Source organism: Otolemur garnettii, unplaced genomic scaffold (assembly GCF_000181295.1).
Source record: "Otolemur garnettii isolate 467f Iridium unplaced genomic scaffold, OtoGar3 scaffold00029, whole genome shotgun sequence".
Lineage (NCBI taxonomy): Eukaryota > Metazoa > Chordata > Mammalia > Primates > Galagidae > Otolemur > Otolemur garnettii.
This window is the reverse complement of record NW_003852424.1, coordinates 12,991,087-13,006,954: the sequence shown is the minus strand read 5'-3', so window position 1 is coordinate 13,006,954 and position 15,868 is coordinate 12,991,087. Positions and strand designations below refer to the sequence as shown.

Genomic DNA, 15,868 nt, shown 5'->3' with positions numbered 1-15,868 from the left:
TGAGACTCAAAAAAAAAAAAAAAAAAAAAAAGATCCTTAACTTTAGTGTTATATAGTATGTAAACAAAACATTTTTTTATATGTATACAGATTTTTTTTTTTGAGACAGAGTCTCACTTATTAACAGCAACTTTCAACTCCTTGGGCTTAGGTGATTCTCTTACCTCAGCCTCCTGAGTAGCTGGGACTACAGGTGCCCACTACAACGCCCAGCTATTTTTTTGTTGCAGTTTGGCCAAGGCTGGGTTTGAACCCGCCACCCTTGGTATATGGGGCTGGCGCCTTACCCACTGAGCCACAGGCACCGCCCGTAAATAAAACTTTTTAATTTCTTTAATTTTAGCAGTGTTTTATAGTTTTCAGTGTAGCAGTCTTGTCCATTTCATTAGACTTATTTACTGGTACTGTTATAAAGGATTTTTTTTCTTGAGACAGAGTCTTACTCTGTCACGTGGGCTAGAGTGCTGTGGCATCAGACTAGCTCACAGCAACCTTAAACTCCTGGGTTCAAGTAATCCTCCTGCCTCAGCCTCCTGAGTTGCTGGTATTATAGGTGCCCACTGTGATGTCCAGCTAATTTTTCTATTTTTAGTAGAGATGGGTGTCTCAGTTTTGCTCAAGTTGGTCTCAAACTCTTTTTATTTTTTATTTTTTGGTTGCAGCCATCATTGTTGTTTGGCAGCCCGGGCTGGATTCGATCCCGCCACCCTGGGTGTATGTGGCTGGCGCCCTAGCCACCTGAGCCACAGGCGCCAAGCCGGTCTCAAACTCTTGAGCTCAAGCAATTCTCCTGTCTTGGCCTCCCAGAGTGGTAGGATTTTTTGATTTTTTTTTTTGGACAGAAGAATATGGACTGCTTCACAAATTTGGGTGTCATCCTTGCACGGGGCCATGCTAATCTTTTCTGTATCGTTCCAATTTTAGTACATGTGCTGCCGAAGCAAGCACGGATTTTTTTTTTTTTTTTTTAATTTCGTTTTTGGCCAGATCCAGTGGCTCACACCTGTAGTCCTAACACTCAAGGAGGCTGAGGTAGAAGGATCACTTGAGCTCAGGATCTTGAGACCAGCCTGAGTAAGAGGGAGACTCCATTTCTAGTGAAAATAGAAAAATTAGCCAGGTGTGGTGGCACATGTCTATAGTCCCAGCTATTGGGGAGGCTGAAGCAAGAAGATTACTTGAGCCCAGGAGTTTGAAGTTGCTGTGATCCAGGCTGAGGCCATGGCACTCTGGCCTAGGCAACAGGGCAAGACTTTGTCTCAAGAAAATAAAAGCAAGGCCAGGTACAGTGGCTCATGCCTGTAATCTCAGCACTCTGGGAGGCCAAGGTGGGTGAATTGCCTGAGCTCAGGAGTTTGAGACCAGCCTGAGCAAGAGTGACACCCTATCTCTAAAAAATACACTGTTTCCCCAAAAATAAGACCTACCCCAATAATGAGACCTAGTGGTGGGCGTGGCTCAGCAGATGCGCATGCATTTGGCTCAGAGAGGAAGACATCCCCTGAAAATAAGCCCTAGTGTGTCTTATTGAGAAAAAATAAATGTAAGACAGTGTCTTATTTTCAGGGAAACACGGTAGTTGGTGTGGTGGATGCCTGTAGTCCCAGCTACTTGGGAGGCTAAAGCAAGAGGATTGCCTGAACCCAAGAATTTGAAGTTGCTGTGAGCTATGATGCTACAGCACTCTACTCAGGGTGGCAAAGTAAGACTTTGTCTCAAACCAAGAAAAAAAAGAAAACCCACTTCATTTTCTACTTTGTGTTAGTAGAAATGCAGTTTATTATTTTAGTTGATCTTATACGTAATGACTTTGCTAAACTACTAATTTTAATACTTTGTAGATTTTTTTTTATGTATACAATCATTTCTTTTGTTAACAGTAGTTTTGCTTCTTTCTTTAAAATTTTTGTATCTTTTCTCCCAGTTGGAGGCTGCCCCTTCCCTGTGCTGCATCCAGAGTTCACTTCTTCTCTCCCTCTCTTAGGGTATCTTCTGCCCCTGTGGGCAGGATGTGGGCAGGATATCTTCCCTCTGACAATACATACTTTTACTCAGGCTCCTGAGAGCCTATGACTAGGATGCCAGTGCCCATGGAAACGACTGCCCTTAGCTAGACTGCTTATCAGATACTTCTGCCAGCTGCCCACATCTGGCCTTGAGGCCTGAATTTGGGTACCCACCTTGTTCCATTGAATTGAGTTCAGCTGCACCAGGTGCAAGAGGAGTGGGTGATGGTAGGCTCTGGCTGCAGGAGAGGGGGGAGTATAGTGGCGCCTGTGCTCGTCTGGAGTTGCTGAGATAGCCCGCCCTGCTCATCCTGAGTGCACAGTGAACACCTAGGACTGGACATGACCCTTGCCCTCTTCTTGTGCAGTCTATGAGAATGAAGACCAATTGCTCTGGGACCCCAGCATCCTTCCTGAGAGGGAAGTGGAGGAGTTCCTGTACAGAGCAGTGAAGCGGAGGTGGCATGAGGTGGCTGGGTCCCAGCTCCCAGAAGGAGAAACGGTGAAAGACAGCGAGCAGGTGGGGCTGCACTGGACACTGGGGCTGCAGGCCCTTAGCCAGGAGAAACACTACTGCTGCCTCAAGGGGCCAGGCAGGGCTGAATGAGGGGAGGGACAGGCCAGGTGGCAGGGAGAGGGCTGCCTGCTCAGCATGAGCAAGACACAGATCATGGAGAGCAGATGTGCTCCCTGATGTCACTCCGGGGATAGTGTTGTATCACTCCTGCGATGTGGTGTAGACACCCCTGATTTCACTCCTGGCATGATGATGTAAATGCCCTGTTGCCCTGTATCATCTTTGGGATGGTGGTGTGAATGCCCCTAGTTCACTCCCAGGATGATGGTACAGGTGCTCCTTGTTGTTGGGTCCTGGAGTGATGAGGGAAGAATCACTGTTTTTCTTCCAGGCGCTGTATGAGCTGGTAAAGTGCAACTTCAATGTGGAAGAGGCCCTGCGAAGGCTGCGGTTCAACGTGAAGGTAGTCAGAGGTGAGCCACAGCCCAGGTTCCCTCTCCACTGTTGCCCTGTCCTGGGCACAGCTGACCTGACCTGACCCCACCACCTCCCTATTTATAGACGGGCTGTGTGCCTGGAGTGAAGAAGAGTGCAGGAACTTTGAACATGGCTTCCGTGTACATGGGAAGAACTTCCACTTGATCCAGGCCAACAAGGTGAGGGTGCTGTTGCTCTCCTCTGGCTAGGCTGTGCCAGGGCCTCCTTGATCTGGGGAGGGGCCTGGGTATCCTTACCTTGCGTTCCTAGTGGCAGGTGAGGGGTGCAGCAGGCTCACAAAAGACACAGCCAATTCCAGGCCTGAAGCCCCTGCACCTCTGTGCCTTACCATGTGCCCATCAGTCCCTTGCCTGAGGTCTTTGCCGAGTCTTCTGGGCCCGTACCAGCTACCAAAAGAACCAGGCTGCAGTTTGGGGAAAGAATTTGCCAAAGGTGAATTCTGGTTGTATTTTTTGTTTGTTTTTTTTTTGATACACAGTCTCACTATGTCCCCCTGGGTACAGTGCCATGGCATCACAGCTCACAGCAACCTCAAACTCTTGGGCTTAAGCAATTCTCTTGCCTCAGCCTCCCAAGTAGCTGGGACTACAGGCACCCACCACAACACCTGGCTACTTTTTGGTTGTAATTGTCATTGTTGTTTGGCAGGCCTGGACTGGATTCAAACCCACCAGCTCCGGTGTATGTGGCTGGTGCCCTAGCCGCTGAGCTACAGGTGCCGAGCCCAAGGTTAATTCTAGTAGTCTTTGCTGTCTCATGCTCTGCCCCAGGGCATGGGCACTGTGTTGTCTTCTCCATGTCCTCAGAGCAGAGCCTAATACCAACCCCTCAGTCTGGACCCCACTTCTACCTGATGCCCTGGGGACCAAGAACTCAGATCTGGTTCTCTTTTCCAAGGACCCTCATGATAGACAGGTATTGCTGCGTGCTGGGTCCTTCTGGCCTTCCCTAGACACGTTTTGCAAAAGTACCTTCTGCCCTTTGGCTTCTTGAGTGACAACCTCTTGGCAGTGTCATGGCCCCTCTGCAGCAACCCCAGACATCTCTCTGAATGCCTTCCTGGGCCTCTGACCACAGCCTTCTTGCCTCCCCCCCAACATCTGGGTGGCCTTCTTGTTCTCTCAGCGCACAGACTGCTGCATTCTCATTGCTACAGCCTTGGGTCCTGGAACCTGGTTTCTTCCACTCTTCAGTAGAAGGGCTAGAGTGTGGAGTTGCCTGTCTGGGCCTGGTTGTAGGGGACAGGAGTTGCTCAGGTGAGCACTTGTGCCAAGCAATGGTTTCTCTTCTTGTTAGACTTCAGCAAAGTACATCCGAGCAACTCACTGGACTGCATCCGTAACGGGATGTGTTGGCTGGCACACCTACTCACATATTGACAGGGGAGTGTGTGGCCCACAAAGCCTGGCCCATACAGAAAAGCCTTGCTCATCACATACATTTGAAGTTTGTCCTCCAGAGAGGTGGCCTCAGTCTTCCTCCCAGGCAGGGCTGGCTAAGCCAGACGGGCCTTTGCATGGTTCTCCAAGGGTCGGTGCCTGGTGTCAGCATCCCTCTTTCTGGTTGGTAGCAGGTTTGTTATCCCAGATCTTTTCTGTTCTTGCCAGCTGTGTTGTCAGCCCAAGCTTGCTGTGGCTGGAGCCCCCTGAGTGAAGGTTCATCTGAGTACTCTGGGCTGCCCCGCACACCCCAGATGGCACAGGAGGTATCTCCATGTCAGACGCACTGAGAGTGAACCTGCACTAGTTTTGCATTAATGTGACGCATAAATACAGCTTTGAGTCTGGGGTTCACAGAACCTGTGTGTATCCTTAGATGGTGTCTTATATAGACTCAGGAAATTTTCACAAAAAACATCAGAGCAATGTGTTCAGCAGGAGAGCAGGCTCCCTGGGCAGGGCTCCATCCATAAGCCTCAGGTCTTTGTTCCCACCCCAGCCTGGGCCTGTGGGGAGCAGCCAAGTGGGCAAAACCATCCTGGGAGCCTACAGTCTGGGGTGCAGGAGGCAGACACTGGACAGGGAACCTGGAGAATTCATTTGTGGTGTTGCTGCTGCAAAAGGAAGAGGGGGCTTCCACACCAGAAAGGGACTCTGGTTGGGGCCATGATGACGTTCATCCTATATTCAACAGGTGCGCACGCGGTCAGTCGGTGAATGTGTGGAGTACTACTACTTGTGGAAGAAGTCGGAGCGCTATGACTACTTTGCCCAGCAGACACGGCTGGGCCGGAGGAAGTACGTCCCGTCCGGAACCACGTGCGTGCAGCGCTGCTTTCAGCAGTAACGATGCGGTGGCTGCCCCCTTAATCTCGCAGCCCGGGGGTGGGCATGGTGGGGCAACCTGGGTGGCCACCCGGGTGGGGTATTCACCTCCCTGCTGCCCTGTCTCTCATGGGACCTTCTCCTCACAGGGACACTGATCAGGACCTGGAAAGCAGCGACCCTGATGGCCCTGGCCGCTCACGCCCTGAGCATGACACCCTGACAGGGCTGTGCACAGGTAAGGTGTGGGGCAGCAGATAGTCCAGGAGCTGTGAGGACAGGAGCTCCACTTCAGGGCTCGGTCTGTGGAGGGTTGGCCTGCCCTGGTGAGGGTGTTCAGTCCCAGGCATCAGGCAGGATGGGAACATCTCTGAGCTTTGCCCAGCCTAGTTGCATGCTCAGTTTTTGAAGGTGACCTGTAGAGGAAAACATGTCTTTTTGTTTAGGGGGTCAAGTCTAGTAAGGGTCACCTATTTGCAGATCCTAATTGGTCTCCTGTTTTGCCCAGAGCTGTCCATGACTACCTAGTTTGCATTTGCACATAAGACACCTGTGTACTGTATGTTGGAACAAAATGGCCACAGAATCCCCCATTTGCCCTTACCTTGCAGTGCCTTGAGCATTTAAAAAATCACTGTCAGTCATATTCTGTTCTACTTTTAAAGATATCAGTTGTGACCTGTTCAGTTGATTTTATGACCTTCTAAAGCTGGGGCTACCAACCTGGGCATCTGCTGGTTTTAGTATAATGGGCTTCTTTTGTGCTTGTTTGTATTTTGTGTATGTGTATGGACACTTTCTTGAGGAGAGGTCCATAGGCTTTGTTAGACATAACATGTTAGGCAGAAGCCCTGCATGGGTCACAACTTGGAGTGCATGTGTGATTCTAAGAGAGATGCGTCCTCTGTGGGACCCTCTATACCTTCAGCAGGATGTGGGGAGCCTGGCACCTATGGACAGCCAGGCCCTCAACTGTGCTCTGCCCCCACACAGAGCCACTGAATGTGGATGGCACGGCCGGTGGTCTTGGTGAGCCTGATGCGGGTGCTGATGGCCTCCTGTCCTCAGAGCCAGGACCCTGCCCATTCCAGCAGCTGGACGACCCCCCTGCTGTGCCCCTGCCCAGGCGGCCCCCAGCCCTGGCTGACCCAACCTCATACCCATCAGCCACTGCCACTCCAGAGCCAGATGTCAGCCCGAGACTGGCTGTGGACTTCGCCCTGCCCGAAGAACTGCCCCTTATCTCCAGCCGTGTGGATCTGAGTGGAGACCCCGAGGAGGCTGTGGCTCCTGCACAGGTGGCCTTATCAGTCACTGAGTTTGGACTCATCGGGATTGGGGATGTGAACCCCTTCCTGGCTGCCCACTCACCGTGCCCTGCCCCTGGGCTGCACACAGAGCCCCTGTCACAGTGAGTACTGCCCCCAGCCTGGAGCGGGCTGAGCTGAGGGATCAGGGGAGTTTGTCCTGGAATAGTGTGGCCACATGGAGCAGGCTCAGTTTCTTTAGTTTTATTCTCTGCTTGTAATTTTATATATATGGTTCAGAATCCAGAGGGCGCAGTGGGGGCAAGGGCTGGGCTCACTAGGCACTGCTGCCTGGTCTGTTCAGATGGCAGGCAAGACATAGGCTGTCTTTGGGGAGGAGAGGCTGGGCCTGGTGTGAGTGGGAGCTACACTGACCTCTCTGGTCCTTCCGGTCTCTTCCCTACAGCTGTAATGTGATGACCTGTTGATTCCTGGCCATGAGTGGACATGTGTGGCCTGGACTGGACTTGGCGCTGCCACCGGGCCAGCCTCTGTCAGTCTTCCTGACCCCTTCCTCCCTCAGGCCCCAGGGCAGCGCCTTCTCTGCTTCAGAACATGTCAGGACCAGGGTGAGGTGGCCAGGTCTTAGGCCCTTGCCCCTCTCCACACAGACTGGACCCCAGGCCATGTGGGTCCCCTCCCATCAGCGCCTGGCACTGCCATCCGGCGGGACCCCCTTTGCAGCAGGTTCAGAGAGGGCCTGGCCATCGGATGTAGGGCAGAGATACTGCCTGGGCCTGTCCAGCCAGCAGAGACAAAAGGGGAGACGGCAGGATGCCCTGCCCGCACCAGCAGCCTCCGCCCGGGGCACCCTCGGCCCTGCTTGCTCTGTCTCCCCACCCTGGCCGGGCCACTGGGCTACCCCAGCCCTGGGGATCGGCGGGCAGCTGCTACTCAGTGCCAAATCCCAGGGGCACAGAGCCATATACCTCGCTGTCCGCCCCCACCCGGCCCCACCCCCTACCCCTGTTGTCTCCACTTCAGGAAAAGCCGCACTTTACACCCCACCTGCCTCCTCCCTCTCTCCACCCCTGGTCCCAGATCAGAGTTGGGCTGGGGGCCCCTTAGCAGCCCTGGGTGTGGGTTGAGGAGACAGGTCACCTATACCCCTGCTGCCCTTCTCCTGGCACCAAGGCAGGGAGCCTTCCGAACTGACACCAAGGGGTCGGACTCTAGCCCATTTGCCAGACCCTGTAGGTCTTTCTGTTGGAAGTTTCCCAGCAAGGTGGTTTGGGGTCCTTGTCCTCCTCTTTCCCCCCCTCCTTCGTTTTATTTATATTTCTGTTTACAAGTTGGAGTGAGGTCCTCAGGGGCAGGGCAGCTTGCCCAGTCCTGCATCATCCAGAGTGTTGTTTTGCTCGAGCCCTTTTAGAATTGGACTCGACCATCCCTCACCCCCACCAAGGACCACACTGTGAAGTGATAACTGCCTTGAACCCCTCTTGCTGTTTTATTTATTAAACTTGATTTGAAGCCTGGGGGTGCCTTGTGCTGGATGAGGAGGGGGACTGGGAGTTGCAGGTCAGTCCTCACTGTCGTCTCCAGTGGACCCTGGGCCTGCCTTGGGATCCAGGATGAATCATGACCAACAGGCAGGCGATCTGGTGGGGAGACAACATGGCAGGTTGGATACTGTCCACACCAATGAAGAAAGCTTAGCTGTAATGATGGGGTATGGGCAGGGACCACTTCTGGGCAGAAGTGGTCATGCAGCTTCCTGGAAGTGACATTTGAGCCAGAACCTGAAGGAAAATGGGCTGGTAGAGAGCCCATTCAGAGGTGGGAAGGGGCCCCACGTCTCCAGGAGGGGGCTGAGGGCATACAGCATGGGGACTGGGTAGGCTCAGGGACAGTGAGCAAAGAGACTGAGTTTCACTCCTGGTGTGGAGGCCACCTGTGGGTTCCTGGCTTCCTGTGGTGGTCCTACAGCTGGAGGGTGACAGCCCCATTGGGGCAGAAGGTGAGTAGGGCAGGGAGTATTCATGCACTAGGTGTGGGAGATTGAGGGCCTCCCAGAACTCAGATCTTGTTTACATTTTCCTTCAGGACTTGTCTTCTAGTTTGCACTGCTCCCAACAGGAGGTTTTCTCTTGACTATTTTTTCCTAACCGCTTTAAGATTTTTCTCTGTATTGCTGGTTTTGAGAGTTTGGTGAGGATGTGCCTTGATGTGTGCAGATGGTATGTAGTCTTCTGAGATTGCTTTCTTTCATACGCGTGTCTTTTCATGGCTTAGTAGCTCATCTGTTTTCTCACTGAGTAACACTCCATTGGATACATCAGTGTATTTATCCACTCACCTATTGAAGGACATCAGTTGTTTCCAAGTCTTGGCAGTTATGAATAAAGCTACTGTAAAGTACATGTACAAGTTTGTGTTTGGACATATGTTTTCAACACATTTGGATAAACACCAAGGAACACAGTTGCTGGACCATATGGTAAGAGTATGTTTATTGAGAAACTGCCAAGCTGTCTCCCAAAGTAGTGGTGTAATTTTGCATTCCCACCAGCAAGGAATGAGAGTTCCTGTTGCTCCACATTCTTACCAGCATTTGGTAGTGTCATTGTTTTGCAATTTGGCCTTTGAAATGGGTATGTGGTGGTTATCTTGTGACTTTCCATAGCTTTTTAAAGATGTATGTTTTGGGGCAGCACCTGTGGTTCAAGGAGGAGGGCACTGGCCCCATATACCAGAGGTGGCAGGTTCAAACCCAGCCCCAGCCAAAAACTGCAAAAACCAAATAAATAAAGATGTATGTTTTTTGGCCTTTTGCAGTGGCTCATACCTGTAAACCTAGCATTCTTGGGAGGCCAAGACAGGAGGATCACTTAAGCTCAGGAGTTAAAGACCAGCATGAGCAAGGAGCCCCTTCTCTACTAAAAATAGAAAAATTAGCCCAGCATTGTGGCGGGTGCCTGTAGTCCCAGCTACTTGGGAGGCTAAGGCAGGAGGATTGCTTGAGCTCAGGAGTTGAGGTTGCTGTGAGCCCACTGACACTCACCTAATTTTTTCTGTTTTTAGTAGAGATGGGGTGTTAGTATTGCTTAGAGTAGTCTCAAACTCCTGACCTCAAGTAATCCTTCCTCCTTGGCCTCCTAGAGTGCTATGGTTACAGGCGTACGCCATCAGTGCCCAGCCTGTATGTTATTTTTTAAACCAGTCATCTAGTATTGATTTAGACAAATGTTCTGTCAGGCTTCTCTCTGACCAGGCCTGCTGCTCACCATGCTTCGCATAAGCTTCTTATAACAGACACATTTTCCTGCCATTTTCTGTTCTGCCAGTATTTGTCTTGATGTGTGGTAGAGGTTATTATCCCCTTGGGACAGTGTGGAGGTGTCAGGGGCTTCAGGAACAGATTTCAGGGGTTGAACATTATCATTGTGATATTTTGCTGCTTCTCATTCACTTTATGGTGACTGAGATGGCCTCTAGGAGTTCTAGACACACTTCCTGTGAGGTGTGTTTTTCCCAGCAGATAACATCAAAAGTTGGTAAGATGCATTCTTAGGTGACATCACCATAATGGAATCAGTAGTTGGGCAGGTGGAAGGAGTTTTCTGGTTGTCCCAGCTTGGATCACTTGTTCACTATCAGCAGCAGAACAGCCTTATATAAAACTAGCATTCTGGGTAAATGAAACAGCAAGAGCAAACTGTATGTGGGCCAGGAGGGATGGCAGCTATCTTGAGACAAGGACATCACATTTGTGCGGGTAAGCACCAACTCAGAAGGGTAGTGTAGGGCCAGATGGTGGAGCACCTCCCCTTGAGTTTAAGGAATTGAACATTTGGGGAGGTATTGCGGAGCGTAGTAGTTTTTGAGGTGGTACAGTTTGCTTTAGGGAAATTTAGTTTTATTTAAGATAAGATAGAGTTGGGAGAAACCATTGCTATATATTCTTTTCTTGACAGTGGTATCTTGTGTTTCTGATTGTATTCTAGATATTGTGTATAAAAAGACAGTGAAGGAGTGAAGTAGATACTGTTTTGCCCCAGGAAGGGCTTGCCCTTGCCATCTGGGTTGATACGCGAGTTTCCTTGGGCCCAAGACCTGGGCTGGCTTGGGTTGCTGCCTTTTGAGCATAGGTTCACCTCTGGTTTAGTTGTTGGGTAGTGGAGTCAGGCACTTCCTGCCAGCAGCACTGGCTCTGTGTGTGGACTCCTCCAGCTGTGTCAGACACACCAGCCACCCCCGCCCCCTAAGACCAACACTGGACACTGGTCTTAGCTGATCCTGGAAGAATTTATCCCTTTCTGGAACAGACTTACTGTCCTCAGCTCTTTCATGGCTATAAAGAAAAGTTGTGCTTTTTAGTTTGTGTTAGTCTAATCTTTTCTCTTTATAGTGGGATGAAGATCTTTTGTGAACTGCATTCTAACCAAATGTGGAAATCTGTTGGAGAGTCAATTGGGTATCAGGAAGCAAAGCCAATTCCAGTCCCTGGGCCTGAGAGCACCAGGCCTCAGGAGACTGGACATCCTAAGGCAGTTTCTGTGTATGTGGGGAGTGGGGGAAGTTGCCACAGCTGGCAGTCCTGAAGGCCAGTGTCCCCAGAGTCTCAGCTTCTCCAGGGGGCCTTATGGAAAATGGAAGGGCTCTGGAATGTGACTGTTGGGCCCACACTAACCTGACCCCCCTGTTCTGCCTGTCCTTCTTTTCCTTGTGGTCTTTGTTTTTCTGGTTTGTAGATGAAATACAGGACACTCAATTAGATTTGAATTATAGACAAACATGTTTTAAGCATTAGTACATTCCATGTGATATGGTTTGTTGCTTTTCTAGGATTCAAATTTAATTGGGTTCCCTGTATTTTCTATTTATTTATTTATTTTGCATAGGCATTAGGACTCAGCAAGGGTAACCTGTGTTTTTATTTGCAGCAACTGGCAACCCTCTTGGCCTATTTAAAGAGGATGTTAAAGCTGGTTTGCCTGTGTGCCCAGCAGAGGGCACTCCTGAGCCCATCTGCCCTGGAAGCAGAGTTCAGTACCTGGGGGCTGCGGACCCAGCCCTGCCCGCTGGAATGAAGGCCATGGGGAGTAGGGGGTGGTAGCTGAGCAAATGGCCTCAACACACAGTCTCCCAGACGTCCTATGTAGAATGCCAGAGCTACAAGGTATAGCTTGCACAGGGAAGATCTGTAAAAATTGCTCATGGAGCACTCAGGAAATGAACTGGTCCCTGCCCTGGGACCAGACATGTCAAGGGTGTTGGCAGGACTGTGGTGGTGTCACCAAAGGCACTCAGAAGGTTCTCAGGAGCCCCTAAACAACTACCCTGGTTATTCTTCCTCTTGAGTCAGGTCCTTTGGGTCCATTATTGTCCAGCTCTGCACATAATCTCAGATCTTCAAGGTTACTCTCCTTGGCTTCACCACATTCTGATTTGGGGACACGGATAGAAACTACCGCAAAGCAGGAAGTGGTGTGATAGTGTTTCATAAGGTGGCCCTGCACCACCTTCCTCCCTCGATTTGTGTAAGAAGCCCCTATTTCTCCCTTTAAGGACATGCTGCTGTCTTCCACTGCTTGTTTGTATACTTGTTTTGCTGTGATCCCATGAAACTGTTAGGGATGGAGAACTCCATGGAGCTGTAATATCCCTGAAGATCTCAGGCTTGAGCCCTTAGCATCATTCATTCAGTAAACATGAGTTGAGCACCAATTTGGGTGCCAGTCCCTATTGTTCGGGAGCTCAGGCTGGGGAGGAAAGAGTGATCTCAGAGCTTACATACAATTCAGGTGTGGGCATGATGGGGTAGGGAGGGAGCTTAGCAAGAATGACTTCACCCAGAGCTGAGGGAGTTCCTGGGATACCAGACTCTTGGTGCTGAGACCCAGAAGGCCACCCTGCCCCCGACTGATTATATAATTCTAAATAAAGAGGTGCTCCAGGGATTGTAAAATCTGGGTGGAAGTCTAAATTTGGAGATGCCGGATTTTGAATTTCAAGGTAGTAGTTTTTAGCCTTTTTTAACTTAGACCCCAGAAAGAAGTCAAGGTACCTACATCCACCATTTTCTATTTCAGCTACCCCTTAAATGATGTTTCCTAATGAGTTTGGCCCTGGGTCAAGCATTTCACAAACTGGTTAATCTTCACTATAGCCCTAGGCAGTAGATAGCATTCTGTCCCCTTCAGGCTGATGAAAAGACTGAGGTACATAGAAACTAAAGAGTTGTCTGGGTGCATTAGCTCAAGCTTATAAGCCTAGCACTCTGGAAGGCAGAGGCAGGAGGATCTCTTGAGCTCAGGAGTTTGAGACCAGCCTGAGCAACAGCAAGACTCTTTATCTCTCCTAAAAATAGAAAAACTATCTAGGTGGGCCAGTGTCTGTAGTCCCAGATACTTGGGAGGCTGAGGAAGGAGGATTGCTTGAGCCTGAGAGTTTGAGGTTTCTATGACTTATGATGACACCTCATCACTCTACCCAGGGTGACAGAATCTGTTTCAAAAAAAAGTGAGAGTAACACCAAAATGTCTTCAAACTATCCACTTAGTTTTTCCGTCCCACTACCATCATTTCAGACCCACTGAAGGGCTACTTGAGAGGCTGAGGCAAGGGAATTGCTTAAGCCCAAGAGTTGGAGGTTGCTGTGAGTTGTGATGCCACGGCACTCTACTGAGGGCAACATAGTGAGACTCTCATAAAACAAAACAAAACAAAAAATTGCTGACAGACCCACTGAAGGGGCCTCCAAGACCCTTGGGAGGTGGGCGGTAATGTTCAAGAGCCTCAGGCCACAAATCTGGAAGTTGACTCCCCTCTGACTTTGGACAAGATACTTCACATCTCTTTAGTCCCAAAAGAAGTACAGAAAGCAGAGGTGGGAGTAGGGGCTGTATGCCTAGCCTCCTGCCCACTTGACATGGCTCTCCATCTTTACCACTGTCTGGAAACAAACCTGGAGCCTGTCAGGTTGAGAAGAAGCACCACAGTGACATAGCCAGTGCTGGGCCAAGTGGCAAGAGCTGCAACCTGCTGTGGCCCTGAGTTTTGTTGCCAGCTAATCAGCTGGCTCCCAGTGGTTGGCCCCGTCTCTAGGAGGATCCAGCCTGGGGCCCACATATAGCTGGTCTCTTCCCATCTTACCATCTGTACATAGGGAGAAACCACAGGGCCCAGGCTGTCTCCCCTGGAAGTCACACTGGCTTCAGGTTCTTCCTGTAAGGGAAGAACAGGCAGCTGAAAGCCAGTAGTTCCCATCTGTGAAAGCTCTGACAAGAAGTTCCTTGGTAGCCAGGTGTTGTGGCAGGCGCCTTTAGTCCCAGCTACTTGGGAGGCTGAGGCAAGAGAATTGCCTAAGCCCAAGAGCTGGAGGTTGCTGTGAGCTGTAATGCCACAGCACTCTACCAAGGATGATAAAGTAAGACTCTGTCTCTAAAAAAAAAAAAAAGTTCCTTGGACTGGGGGCCATGCCTTCCTTAACCTGTAATCTCAGCACTCTAGAAGGCTGAGGTGGATGGATTGTTTGAGCTTACAGGTTCAAGACCAGCCTGAGTAAGAGCCAGACCCTGTCTCTACTAAAAATAGAAAAACTGGCTTGGTGCCCATGTATACTGAGTCTGGTGAGTTCGAACCTGGCCCAGGCCTGCTAAACAACAATGACAGCTGCAACAAAAAAATAGCTGGGCATTGTGGCAGGCGCCTATAGTCCCAGCTACTCAGGAGGCTGAGGCAAGAGAATCAATTGAGCCCAGGAGTTTGAGGTTGCTGTGAGCTGTGATGCCATGACACTCTACTAAGGGCTACAAAATGAGACTCTTTCTCAAAAAAAAAGTGTTCCTTGAGTGCAGCACCACAGCAGCACATACAGGAGCCTTGACCCCAATCCTAACCCTAATCCTAATTCTTGCTGCCTCTACCAGATTTTAATCTTGCCCCTGCCCAGGGTTTTTAAGGCCTGACCCAAATCCTGAGCAGAAGGAAGTACAGAAGGGGAGCACCCTCTAACCACCTCCCCATCCTCTCCTGGGTCTCTCTCTCCAGACTTAGTACCCAACCTCAGCCTTCGTACCATCTCCTCTCCCTTACCAGCTCCTGCTTGGCACACAGTAGGTGCTTGAATTCCCTTACTCCAATACAGTGTTATGCCCTGTGCATCTTGGAAGAAAGTGTGCATGGGCCTTCAAGACTGCACTGAGGAGTGGGGACATGGAGTAGTAACAGCAGCTAACACCCAGGTGTACATGCAGCATTTATGCCAAGCAGGGAGGGGGTGTAGTTCTCACAGCCCTAATTCCACATACTTTGCCTGCATGCATGAATGACAAATGAGTGAATGACTGGCCCAGGGTGTACTGGCAGTGGGGGTAACTTGAAGTCCATCCCTGTGACAGCCTTAACCCTGTCTGGTTGTGCTGTTTGGTGTGGGGATGGCTAGAGATGGCCCTCTACACTGTCTGGACACCACAGACAGAAAATCCAGAGTTAGCGAAAATCCAGGACCAGAGTCCTGGGGATGTGCTGAGTTATTTTGTGTGTTGGATGGGGGCTCATCTCCACCTGCCTGCGAAAAGCTGTCCCTGTGCTTAAGGGACCCTGGTCACAGAAAACTGCCCTCATCTCCAGTCTGCCCTGTGAAGGGCCACAGATAAACTGCGCTGCTCCACCTAGCACCACTGTGTGGGCATCTTGATCCCCACCCCAACTGCAGGTGCCTGACCATCCCGGGGACACAGGTTTGGGGGACTCCGAGTTCCAGACTTAGCTGCCTGGGATGCCCCTCTCTGGGTCTCAGCTGGGTTCCTCTATCTGTAAAAAGGGTCAAGACACATTCTGTTTTAGGATTGTTAGGAAGGGAGCTGATGGTGATGATGAAAATGAGGAGGTACAGGGCAGTGGACCTGAGGCTCAGCAACCTGGGTTCCAGTCTCAGCCCTGCCTCATCCTACTGTATAGCCTCAAGTAACAGACCCAGTGTCAAGGTGAATGAAGAATTAAGGCAGGACTCCGGAGGAGGTGGGGCCTCCCAGATAGTTCCAGCCCAGAGACCCCAGATGGGTGTCAGGACTCTGAGTGGATGAGATGGGTTAGGGTTAGCATAGGTGCATAGGGCTCCCCAGGACCTGGTTGGGGGCCAGACCCTGTTAATACTTGGTCGGGTTTACCTTTTGGCACCTGTGTGCTGTCTTGTAAAATGGGACTACAAGTGTGCCAATAAGAATAGTGCATCCGCACAGGCACCCTAACCCCAAACCCCAGGTGTTGAGGCGCTTGATTTAAAAAACTAGGGATCACCCAGGCGCGGTGGCTCATGCCTGTTATCCT

At 50.6% G+C, this 15,868-nt stretch overlaps 1 protein-coding gene and 1 non-coding gene across 2 annotated transcripts in view; one reads left to right on the top strand and one right to left on the bottom strand.

Annotated features, from left to right (window-relative positions):
• The window catches only part of MIER2 (MIER family member 2), a 22,632-nt gene extending 14,564 nt beyond the window's left edge, over positions 1-8,068 (top strand). The window contains exons 7-13 of the mRNA XM_012804596.2: positions 2,375-2,526; positions 2,915-2,996; positions 3,085-3,179; positions 5,155-5,279; positions 5,435-5,523; positions 6,279-6,696; positions 6,999-8,068. Coding sequence (XP_012660050.1) covers positions 2,375-2,526; positions 2,915-2,996; positions 3,085-3,179; positions 5,155-5,279; positions 5,435-5,523; positions 6,279-6,696; positions 6,999-7,020 — 983 coding nt within the window. The 3' untranslated portion in view covers positions 7,021-8,068. The remainder of the gene's footprint in view (positions 1-2,374; positions 2,527-2,914; positions 2,997-3,084; positions 3,180-5,154; positions 5,280-5,434; positions 5,524-6,278; positions 6,697-6,998) is intronic.
• LOC111724966 lies at positions 843-948 on the bottom strand. The gene has a single exon (XR_002773165.1). It is a non-coding gene; the product is annotated as a U6 spliceosomal RNA (small nuclear RNA).
• Positions 8,069-15,868: the final 7,800 nt, after the last annotated feature.